Source organism: Rhopilema esculentum, chromosome 6, assembly GCF_057945365.1.
Source record: "Rhopilema esculentum isolate cy_ngs chromosome 6, ASM5794536v1, whole genome shotgun sequence".
Lineage (NCBI taxonomy): Eukaryota > Metazoa > Cnidaria > Scyphozoa > Rhizostomeae > Rhizostomatidae > Rhopilema > Rhopilema esculentum.
This window is the reverse complement of record NC_142820.1, coordinates 6652360-6664801: the sequence shown is the minus strand read 5'-3', so window position 1 is coordinate 6664801 and position 12442 is coordinate 6652360. Positions and strand designations below refer to the sequence as shown.

Below are 12442 nucleotides of genomic sequence, written 5' to 3'. Positions count from 1 at the left end.
GAATGTTATTATGAAATGTTCGTGATCTTCTTTATTACGTATAACATCGCCGATAACTGACTTAATGAATCAAGGATCACTTCAACTTATCTAATTACACCAAAATTTATTGAAACTAAATTAAACAGATCTATTTACAGACAAATTATCGAAATATGTGATAGAATACTTAGCAGCGATGACTTCTTTTATCGTCAACTTACAAATCTCTTCTTCATGAAAAATGGTATGTAACCCGGACATTACCTCTGCAATTCAAACAAATTCATGACTTGCGGGTCACTTGGTTGTGAAAGAGATATGTTTAAAGGCACAAAAGTTTTGACAGTTGAAATGAGTTTGACAATAAGATAAATGGCATAAAATAGTTCTTCAGGCCATAAGGTGATTATTTGACACATTAATAGATATTATGGTAACGATTCATAAAACAGGTAAATTCTTTGACACACAGTTTTGTTAGCATAAAACAGATGACTGACATGAGGCCACATGCCTTGGCATATATTCCTATTAATCCTGGACTCGTGCTATTACGTTGGGATTAAGCGAAGTTTCAAATATCAAGATTAAATTTCAATGAATTGAAATTAGATAAGGTATTCCAATCAATCCCGAAACTTGTCACGCTGTTAGCATCATTATCTGAAAAGCATTCCAAATTGGTTTCCAAAGAAAAATGTTTTAACAATTTACGTCGTCATTTCAATCCCAAGTTGAAAATGGATTTCTATTGAATCCTAAAGGGTTGCTGCCTTGCTCATAAAATTTACTTTTGAAAAGAAGTTTTACCCCAACCATTCTACTTGCAAAATTATCTTCTCCCTTCCTCTTTCGCTCTCTCTTCCTCTGTTCTTCCCTAGTCCCTTACAGTGTATTACTATCTAGTAAGTAATCATGTTCGATATGTATTAAAGTTTAAAAAGTTTTTCACTTGCTTTTCAAGATCCTACTTTCTTCTTTTTAACTTTATTATCACGTTTTGAGGTGAAGACTTTTGAAGAAACGACATAACATTTAGGAGTTGGACAACTGTCTTAACTTGCTCGCTTATGAAACTCCGGTTCTGCTTTTCATAACTCTTATTATGGATATTGCACTATGCTTCGTATTACAAGCGAGATTGTGAATTTTTCAACGAGATAACAGGCTAATCACAGAACAAATCATAATTGGCAAGCAATTGAAAACACTTGTGTAACCTGCATTTTCGACTTGAGCACCATAATCAGATATATGCCCCTACAGTAATCAAAGCGGGAATTGTTTGAGAATACTTCGAGTCAAAAATGGCTTTGAAAGGAACCGCGAATACATGTCGAATGCAGGTTATTTATGTTGAAAGCATACCAGCGGAACTGCTTCAGGATTGCCTTTAGTTATATTGTGTAATAGGGCCAACGGCATTTTCTGCAACAAAGTGATAGCCTGCGCCCCATTCCACAAATGCTGCCATTTGGGAACAGGCTACAAACTAATCGATTCAATTCGGTTTCAAGTTAGAAACCCGCAGCTGAGACTCCGCAGAATCTTTTAATAAATTATTAGGGTGGTTTTAATTTGGTCTGACCGAAAAATGAATAGAAAAGCTGTCAGATTAATCTTTTAATTGATGGGACGCTCTAGAAGCCCAGGGCTCCTTTGTGTCCTAGGGAGCCATTCGTGTGAAGCTTCGAAAAAGTGAGGTGTTGCAGCAATAACGATTTTCGAGATAACTGAAGTCTACGCATCAACGTTTACAAAGGAGGCCGTCGGTCTTTGGGAGCAGTGACAACATGCTAAATTGATTGGTACGTTATGGACAGAACCGCATAATTTCATTGAGGGTCTCTCTTGTAGTCCAATTTATAAAAGGAAAATTTAAAACACCTAAAATTACTTTCCAGCAAGCCATAGATATGTCTAAACCGCCCGAAAAACCTGATATCCAGAAGCGCATATTGTCAAGATGCTTTGAATTTTTTATCAAGCAGTGTTGTGACCAGGATGCTTTGAAGGGGTGTGACTGTTCATGGTTGATGTATAGGTGGTATCCTGGTCTATATATAATGATAAAGATATTGTTTACCCCTTCAATTTTCCTTTGTTTTACCCCTATGATCTTTGACTTTGCTGCAGATGTCACTGTATGCAAGGGGATACGAAACTGCTGTGTTGCGACGTAAAAATTCTTATACATGAGGTACTTTTGTATCTTGAAGATTATTTTCTTTTCTTGTGTCATTCACGTGTGGCTGGTAACCAGAGAATGTCAAGCGTTTCTACTTCTGTTTGTACGAACAGCTGTCAACTTGTTTACTACTGTTCGACCTATTAGAAAACGCCATATCTGATTTTTTCAATCTCCTTTTCCTTCTATTTCTTCTGTAAGAAGCAAACGTTGTTGTCTTATATTTTGCAATGTTTGAGCCCCTTCCCGAGAAGTGTGTCGTTGAAAGTTCAAGTGTATGTTAGGCGAGGCATGCTATAGCCTGGCCAGTCTTAAGTTCATAATCAAGCGATGATATTCTGTCATGATGATAAATAACTGAAGTTGCTGTGGAGAAAGACAGCAGATCTATTGGCAAGGCAAATGAATATAGAACATTCCTCAGTAACAGGGCAATAAGCTAAACTGTGTGACCGTCGGAAATTCGTTAAAATTGCTTGGCCTCTCTTTCATGTTTGCTTTTCTATTGGAATCAATTTATAATGATGAAAACAGTATCTGCAATCACCTAGCCAACCCCTCTAGCTTCTCCACATTTGAAAAGCGACTTCTGTCCCCCACATTCGCACGTATAAAATCATGGCATCAAAGGTAGGGTCCAACATTGACCACACATTGAGCGAGAGGTGGTCTATTCTGATAACTATCATGTCTGGTTTCTTTTGCGGTTGGATTGCATTTGATGTGTTACACAACGCTGTCAAAGAGTTCTGGTTTAGAAATTAGCGAGCTGCCCATTTTGCTGCACAAACAACTGAAAAAGTGAAGACGTGCATTCTGCAAATACTTTATTTTTCCAACCTGCATATCTTGTTCCTGCAAAGGCTCAAATGTTGTGAATTCGTTCTCTAAAAGTTGCGTGAAACTTTTGCTATTCTCCATTTTTATAAAAAAAACTCTTTATAAGAAGCGAGTATTGGACAGTCATAAAAAGTTAACAAACTTCAGTATTCGCAAGAAAAAGAATTGAGCAACTATGGAAACTTGGAAAAGGCAAGAACTCAGAAACCTCTTGAAAATCCACCAATATGCTTGATTGGCTGGCATAAAATTGTTGAAAAAGAGAATGAAAATATACTTTTCCCCTCTAACTTGACAGCAATGTCATGAGCATTTGAAAATGATAGAAACATCGACAATTGTCTTTGCTTGCAACTGTGAAATCCCTCCCCAAGTCCCCAATAAGCTTCTGTTGGAAGATTCAGTGTGTTCTCTTCGAAGCTATACTTTCATTACAATGCGACCACCTTTTGACAACCCTTGTTAGCACATCTACAAAAACTATTCCTTTTTGTCTTGAGCTAGATTGATTCAGACTGACAAAGGTAGGAGTTGGACAAAAAGCGGGAAGTACACAAAAGAAACCTGCCTTCTTTCACCTTTACAATGCCTTGAAAATTTTGCTTTAAAGATTTTGCAGAAAACTTTAGAAGCAAGTAAACGGGTTGGTCAATGGTTTTAACAGCAGTATGAAGAAGGCTTTTAAAACAATAGTTGTATAGTTTAGAAAATGATTGTACCAAGAGAATACAGTGGAGCCTTCATGTAACGGACAAAGTTTGGACCAGTGTAGTTGTCCATTGTATAGAGGTTCCTTTAAATATGTTTTGACAACTTGGGACAACAACTTTTATCCGTTGTTGAGAAGCATCCGTTGTATAGAGGTGACGGTTAATGGAGGTACCACTCTAGCACCATTTCATGGTTTCCGACAACCTGGGACAAATTCTTGCTTGTTAGCAGGTTCACTAACAAAACTACCAACGTGCCCTGATTGGGATCGATTTCGTGGTTTGCGAAATCCGTCTATAATCTATCTGAAATGAATTCCGTTAAATAAATTTCAGCAATTGAAATCTATGATTAATAGTGCTACGTATAAACGAAATGTGGCAAAATTGTTAATCCTATTCCATAGGTCAAGAGATATTTTTATATCATACATTGCTCACTCGAATTTCACTGAAATTGATACACGAAAAACACCCGAAATTTGTTCCTTATTTGATTAAGGCGTATAAAAATCAGCTTGCAAATAGATTGTTACAGACCAAAGCTACTGGCAGACGTCCAGTTAGAAAAGTAAACATGGGGAATGGGATTTGCTAATAAAGGCTACGTTTAAATGCCAAAAGGGAAACAATTCCTCAGCAAAAAGTATTACCGTCACAGAAACAAAATTTACTGTAGTAGTGTTTCTTGAACAATTAGGGTTTAGGCTCCATTTCAGGATCTTTATTAATGAGTCGACTTCCAAAAACGCACTGATGTTAATCAGAATGCTATAAAAATGAGTTTCATTACTGTCCTTGAGTTCGTAATCAAATTCTCTTTCAGTTACATTGCATTTGAGTATTAATTTTGTGTCTTTACAGTATTGTACCTACGCTGCTGTAAGGAACCAAGTAGATATTCTAAAGAGACTATGCACTATTTCTCTAGTTATGATGAGTTAAATTGCTCTGGATGAAACATCAGAATAAACTAACACATGGAACTGGGTCAACTATTCTGTGGTATTGTGGCATGAACAATGTAGTTTAATAACTCTTCTTTAGATAGTGGGGGGAGGGGCAGTAAGGTAGTATTTCATACTCCCTTTATCATCACCTCTTTCATTATGCACAAAAGTTGAACTCCAGAAGTTTTTAAAGACTAATGAACGGGTGATTCGGAAAAATTAAATGTGTTTATGCGGAGGATTTAAAGCTGCTGCCAATGATATCAGGTTTAACATACGTACTTAAAGAAATATATATCATTAATTCTATAAATAATTCACGAAAAATAAATAAATAAATATTGTTAACAGCTGCATTTAAACAAATCTATATCAAAGAACTGTCTATACATTGCATACATACCGAAACGTGATTATAACGCCCACATCTCTAATATATTAGATTAAAAGTTAGTTCTGAATGTTGACTGCTACCGTGACCTTCAAACCACCTCCAGATTCTTTGTAATATTGGTACTAAACAATAATAAGTACAGGTTTCACTAGATTCATTGGATCATGCATGCATGCGTTTCCAAAGTTAGATTTTTTGGATGCTTTTGATGTTTTCAATTTAGACGAAGAAAGCGCTTACATGAGGTTGGAAAGTTTGATAAAAACCTGTTTCTAAAGTTTCTAAAAATTAAGGAAGAAACAAAACACTGCCAGCAACAATGGCCAACAACACAATAAGCAACAACAACAGGAACAGCAACAACAACAGGAACAGCAACAACAACAACAACAACAATAAACAAACAAAGGAGGATCAACAGAAATGCCTCAAGAATGTAGAGACAAGAGCAATAACATCGCCATAAGGATTAAACAACAGCAGCAATAACAAAACTAACAGCAACCGAAACAACAACAACAACAACAACAAAATCGACAGGAAAGCCTCGATAAAGCCTTAAGCTAACGACGTTTAAAAAACTACTGGCGTTGATTTATTTCTCCGTATTTGCCTATATTCATTGAAAACACATAAATAACTCTCTAGCCTTTGTTTCGCTTTGCTGATTTGCCATTTTTATCCAATAAGCAAAACGGGACATTCAAACCTAGAAACGGTTGTTTCCCAAACTGACTGAAATGCTGAGAAACGACATGATAAATGAAATCACTACGGCTTTGAACTGATTTGCAGAAATTTCGGCGCGTGAATTATCTTTTTCGAGTAAAAAAGGTCTAATTGTTTTCAGGAAACTGGGAAATGAGCTTTTCTTAAACCTCTTCCTGACAAAATGATATCTGTCAGAGATTGTTGCTACATGCAATTTCCCATAACCGAGAAAAAATATGTCTAATATCGGTTTTCATTCTAAATTTTTACCTGTGGCAAAAAGCTAATTATTAAGATCTTGAACAGACGCGTGAAAATTACAGTATTGTCCAAAGTAAACGTTATGATCGATTATAAGTAATTTGAGGTTAGAATGAAGCCCAGGGCTACATGTTCAAAGGCTTTTTAGCGTCCCATGATTGAACATATCTTTATAAAAGTACAATTGAAACCAAAAATGATAACCTTGTATCTCGGTGCAAATTGGGCAAAGAATGAAGGGTGTTACATGAAACGCTTTGGATGAAATGCAGATATCCCTAACTTTATTTGATTTTATATAAGCTATAATGTTTTCTCGCTAATCTGTAGGCAATTCGAAATATTTCATCAAGAATATGGTTATTTTACTATAGCTACAGTTCATTGGTTATTTGAAACACCAGTTTGCTTGGGCCAATTCCGATCGACTTTTCCTTCTTCTTTGAATTCATAATTGTTTTAGATTCCAAAGCAGCCAACAAATTCGATGTTTCTACCATGAGATCTTTCAGCAATGCATTTGGTTTTATGATGAAAGCATGAAGTAGGAATGCTCCATTTTCTGGAAAATACGCTTGTCTAACGATATGAGCGAGAAGTGGAAGGCATGATTTAAAATCCGTTGTCGTATTGACTGGAAATTCGCTTTTAAGTAGGCCTAAGTAAATGAGAATGTCACTGACAAAATCGAGACTGTTTTCATGACATAAAAAATCCGCCATATGCGTGTCAAGTGTCCGGATTGCTACGTTAAGATCGTCATCAAGATTGGACAGGTATTTGTGAACTGCAACAAATATTTTAAACGGATATTTACAAGAAAACGAGACACTGCTTAATTCTATGTTTATGCAAGTGACGAGGAACTGCGTGCGAGATTCTGCGTGATCAATAAACATGACATGTGGCCGTGCGACCGTGAACGCGATTTGACGAGTGTGTCGTAGTTCAAAATATGGTAGCATCACGACTTGGCAAAGCAACGACAAAACTTTCGATAATTCCTTGGACGTATCAACAGGTCTTTCGCTCTTAATAAGTCCAAGGAAAACAAGGATCCAGTTAACGACAACGTTTATATTACATGTTTTTCTAAGTATAGCTTGTTGGATAAGCTTTCTCGCAAGAATGTATTGCAGTCTTTTAGGCGTAGAGCTTTCGGCAATTTTTATAAAAACAAGAGCAAAGGCCTTTGCATCTTTCATCAGCCAACAGTCATGTAGCTTTGTTCTACTTGCTTCCCCTTGAAAATTATAGCAGATTAATCTAACATCATTTGTTGTTTTTTTCTTTCGGAAAATCGCTATACAGCTATTTATATGAAGAATGTTGGCAGTTGTTGATTCAATATTCGTCGATTCACAGTAGTGTTCACTGCCTGTCTTTAAATTTATAGAAAAAATTTTTAGGCCCATAATCTCATCATTGTTGAATTCTTCGCAAATGACATTAATTTCGCCACCAGTCAGATAAACTTTGAAAGAAATTTGTTTTTTGAAACGGTTGATAAGCTCTTCTTCGATGTTATTGAAAGAAATCAAATCGTTTGTCCTTGAGTTCTCGCTAACTTTATCAGACAAATTCATACTAAAGTCTTCTCGATCAGGTACACCAAAAAGGTGATCACTTGTTTTTGCATTTGTATCATCTATCAAGCCTTTGCTAATTTCAATGGCACAATTTAACTCACAAAAATGAGATGAAGAGCTTTCTACCATCATCGTAGTGTTTGCGAGACGTTTCTTGCAAGCATTATCTCTGAGGTGACTGCTTTGTGAATCTTCATTACAAAGCACATTTTCCAACTGACTTTTGTCGATAGACGGGAAATTGGTTATTGGGCTACTTGAAAAACCATTCTGTCCGATACCCTGTTCACTTTCAAGGCTCCCCACGTCATTATGGTTGACGGGAGTTTGTTGCACAGTTCTTGTCTCTGCTTTTAAAACGACTGGTGAAGGCATACGCTTTGAAATGCTACCCGAATCTTCTATTTTGCAATGTATGTTTTCTTCCCTGTTCCAGACTCCGTCTTCTGCTTTAAAACTTATTCTTTTTACACAAACACCAATCATTTCTTGTGTACTGAACTGATTTGATGATTTTCTTCTTATCATTGGCGTTGATGTCAATTCACTAACACAACGATTACTTTTCGAAAAACTCGACTGCACATTCTCCAGGCCCACACTAAAATCGTCCCAGTCTGCCAACGACACGTCGTCAACATCTATGCCTGTATCAGCGGAAATCAGGCTTTCGCTCGTAGACTGAGATAGTCCTCTATCGTACGTACATTGTAAACACCCGTAGGCCACATCATCATTAATCCCAAGGCAGTTACACATTTGACATTGATGATATTCGCTGAAGTGAATCTCTTTAGCAAAGGACGTTTTTCGATTAGGACATGCATTTGAGTCATACTTACTGGCAATAACACTCTCCTTTGCAATATTCCTAGCTCCCATTTGGTCGTATGAAACATCTTTGTCCTTTTGGTTACGTTGACTTTGGTTAAAGTTAACTTTGTCTATTTGCAAAGTACTAAATTCTAAATCAGATTTACCTGCAAGAGCTTTGAACGATTTCTCTTGCTCCTCGTCTTTTTCTGAAATCTTTTCTGAAATGTTGGTCTGCTTAACAACTGCTGCAAACATTAAACCTTCCTCACCAGCCACAACTGGCAATGCTGGAATAAATTTGATGTCTTGAGACCCAGCACCAGCATTTCCAAAAGAATCGCTTTGCTTCTTTTCACTGATGCTATCGTTCGAAAGATTCTCTGTATTTTTAAAGAAATTATACCTTCTTGTAGCGTCACTCGATTCATCCTTTTTTGGAAACTTTGATTTTGAGGGGAAGCGTAAATCTGTCCCAACAATCCCTAATTGTCCTTTTGCGAGGTAATTTTCACAACTAGATGATGCACATCCGTGCTCATTTTCGTACTTGCTCGAGATTTCAAATTCCAAATAGTCAGAATGTTTAGCTTCTTTCAAACTATTTTCGTAGTTTTTCTCGACCTCTTCTGTCGATATGCCGTTCTTTTTCGTTACCTCCCCTGGAAGCAAGAAGGTCCCATATTCCAGTATGTTTACCTTATCCCCACTGGTAGGAGGCTTTCCATCATTGTTGAGGCTTTCTTTTTCCAGTAAGTTACTCCATCCATCATTATCTAAACTGACGTCTGAGCTGTCTGTTTTCACTGGTTTTTCCAAAGTTTCTACGGCTAACGCATTTTCCACACAGTCACTTGCACTCCTAAAAACCATATCAACTCCGATGCAGTTACTTTGTTCTATTACTTTATTTGTATCATCAATTATTGGTAAATCAACTAGGGTGTTGTTAATGGCATGGTCGTAGTGCCTATTATTACATTCACTTGTCTTCTTTACACCCTCCGATTTCATACTGTTACCATCTTCTGGTCCGTGTCCAGGTAGTTCAGCTATTTGGTCAACAATGCAACGTTCACCTGAATGTTCATCGACATTTCTATTAAGGTCACCACATATATCTGCACATCCTTCACCATCCATTACACAACATACTTTCTCTCCTTCTACGGTGTTTTTAAAAATACCTTTACAATTACCCTCTTCTTCACTACACCTTGCTTCACAATCATTCTGATCACCCTTCACCTCCCTATCTTTCTCTTTACCTTTGAATTCTTCGATGTTCTCAGGAACTTTTAACAAATCCGATGATTTTTCTCTAAGATTACAACTATGCTCGCTATATTCTGAACCCGCGTCACTTTCTTCGCAATCACTATCTCTTTCAGCCTCTGTTTCAATTTCTTGAATATTCTCGAGGCTTCCATGAACCCCCGATAGTCTTCTGATCCTTGTGTTGTCTTCTCGAGGAAAAATACACATCGATTTTGTTAACAAATTAGTTTCTATTCTCTTTTTTCTATCGATGGCATCTATGTTTGCAGACTGATGTTCACTTTCTGGATAACAGATTAACACAAACTCATCTTTGTCATCAAATTCTTTCATTATGTTCGGTTGGGTGTCTTCGTCATTAGCATGAAGGCCTAACTTCGGGATGATGTCACCGCAATCCGAGCAAACAAAGGATCCTTCAAGATCTTCATTCTCAGAACAGATGTACGAGTACGCAGGCTCCACGGCCGTGTCCTCATCACGTGATCTAATACTGACCGTTAAATGATCTTTATCGCAATCATTCGGAGAATCCAGCGATAGACTCCAGTCGTAACATTTGTGTTTTGGTGTAAATAGACACGAGTCATCTTTGCAAGGAAAATAATCGATTTGCTCTTCAAGAATGCATTGAGACAGGTAGGATGTGCTTCTTGATAACAAGTCGTCAGTCAAACTTGGATGGTGAATCTTGCTACGGAATTTCCCACGTAAATCTGAATCAGATCGAATGTGATAAATGTCTTCGCAGAAAAAGTAAGGCAGATCTGGCTTACTCTGAATCGGACTCATTGAATACGAGATTAAGTTGCTACTAGATACATGGGGTGATTCATCAAGACTTGTTAGGACGACTGAAGGCAGGCTGGTTCTTATATCTGCATCAAAATAAGCGCTTGAATGTATTCGATTATTGTCAGTTTCAAAACTGTCGTTCCCAAATTCTTCTATTGATTTCCTGGCTTCGGAATCCTCAAGCCTCTCTTTCAATGAGTCATGAACCGAGTTTGTAATATTAATAGGACTTTGATCATCAGTCGATTTCTCAGTTAACAAAGACAGTTCAGGACAAGAAAAGCTTCTTTCTTGGCTTTCATTGTGCAAAGCTTTGAAACCGTTGTGATAATCTTTATGCTTGAGTTCTAAAGACCCCAACAATAGAGAAGATTCTTTATTTAAAAAATCAGGAATTGAGCGTGAAGCATATGGCTCGAAATGTTGTCCAAAATTTTTGCGCGACCTGTTTGGACTGTTCCATTCCTTCTTGTCGTCATTCCGGTTATTATTAAGTTCCCAGACCTCCCACATATCACTGGCCTGAGGTGCTGTATCTACAGACTGATTCGCACCCATATCCAGTCCTGATATGGAAGAAACTAATTTACTTGGATATCCAGACTTCCGTTTCAGTAGGCATTTTAAACAAAGAATCTGATCGTGAACCTTTGATTTGCGATTTATCGTCTTCTCCTCAAAACCTGATTGCAATTCCTTTGATATCTGCAAGCTTTCCGCGGATTTATTTAGCTTGCTTTCACCTATGTTGCATGAAGTAGAAGCAAAAGACGAACTATCAACTATTGCAGCATTTTCACTCTTACCTGCAGCTGTAGTTGTCTCCACTGAATCGTCTATAAAAGATTTCAAGTCCTCAGATACTTGTCCCAATTGCTCTACATCTTTAGCGTTGCTGTAAACAAGAAGAAAAATAAATATAAACTCTTGGAACTTTGGAACTTTTAAAGTAAAGCAGTTTAGCAATGTTACATTTGTTATGTGTTATTCACCCATCGGAGAAGGATTTACAGTGTGACATAAGTTTCAGCAAACAATTATTTGGTGACTAGTGTTGTAAAGCATAGAAAATACAAGGGGTAGAGATATGATGCAGCTTCAAACGTTAGTATAAATAGTATAAAGCATTTTCTGGGATTTCAAGCCACGCAACGGGTGATTGGGGAAGTTTCCACTGAGCCTTTCCCTCATTTGAAACTTTGTCTTCAACACATTCTATCCTGTACAAGATTAACTAGAGGCTCCATAACTACGTATCAGATTTCTGAAGGTAGAAGAAAAGCATGAAAAAGATTGTCTATAAAGACAGATTTGAATCTCCTTTCAGAGTACTCTACAATATACCTTTCGATTGTCTATAACGACACAGTGTAATCCCTGCTGACCTTTCCAAGTCACTACAGTTTATTCTATTTTCAAAATCAGGCTGAACAGTTACTTTATCTCGGAAGCTTGAAGCGACTAATGCTTTATCAGAGAAGCTTGACCTTAACTCCTACGAATCACAGCGCATAACTAGTAAGGCTATAATCCCAGAATCCATGGTCTAAAAATCTTTCCTCCGATAAAACAAAGAAAAAAGGCGCCGTTTAGGTGTGTCATTGAACTGTCTTTTGTCTCCAATTGCCTTTCTCATAAGAATTGACTGCCATGTTTTTGGTTCTGTTTAACGCACACATTCGATGGTCGTGAAATCCCAGTCGTACTTGGCAGAAACCTCTCTAACGGTAAATACTTATAGGCAATGCAATGCATAGCAAGACAAGAGATGCTAAGAGCTTGTTCAGGATGAGAAGCGAACGAACAAGATGGAAAAAATATATCTAAAGATTTATGAGCGTAAACTTAGGAATGAAAACGCTTGAAAAAATTAACAATAACAAAGTTAAATACGTGCAGCAAAAAAACAGAAAAAACTAGAGACTAATAGT

At 37.2% G+C, this 12442-nt stretch overlaps 1 protein-coding gene across 5 annotated transcripts in view; it reads right to left on the bottom strand.

The window, feature by feature from the left end:
- Positions 1 to 3098: 3098 nt before the first annotated feature.
- LOC135686472 (uncharacterized) overlaps positions 3099 to 12442 on the bottom strand; it is a 44819-nt gene continuing 35475 nt past the window's right edge. For all 5 annotated transcript variants that reach the window (XM_089109017.1, XM_089109018.1, XM_089109016.1 and 2 more), the window contains one exon: positions 3099 to 11406. In XM_089109017.1, coding sequence (XP_088965143.1) covers positions 6411 to 11406 — 4996 coding nt within the window. In that variant the 3' untranslated portion in view covers positions 3099 to 6410. The remainder of the gene's footprint in view (positions 11407 to 12442) is intronic.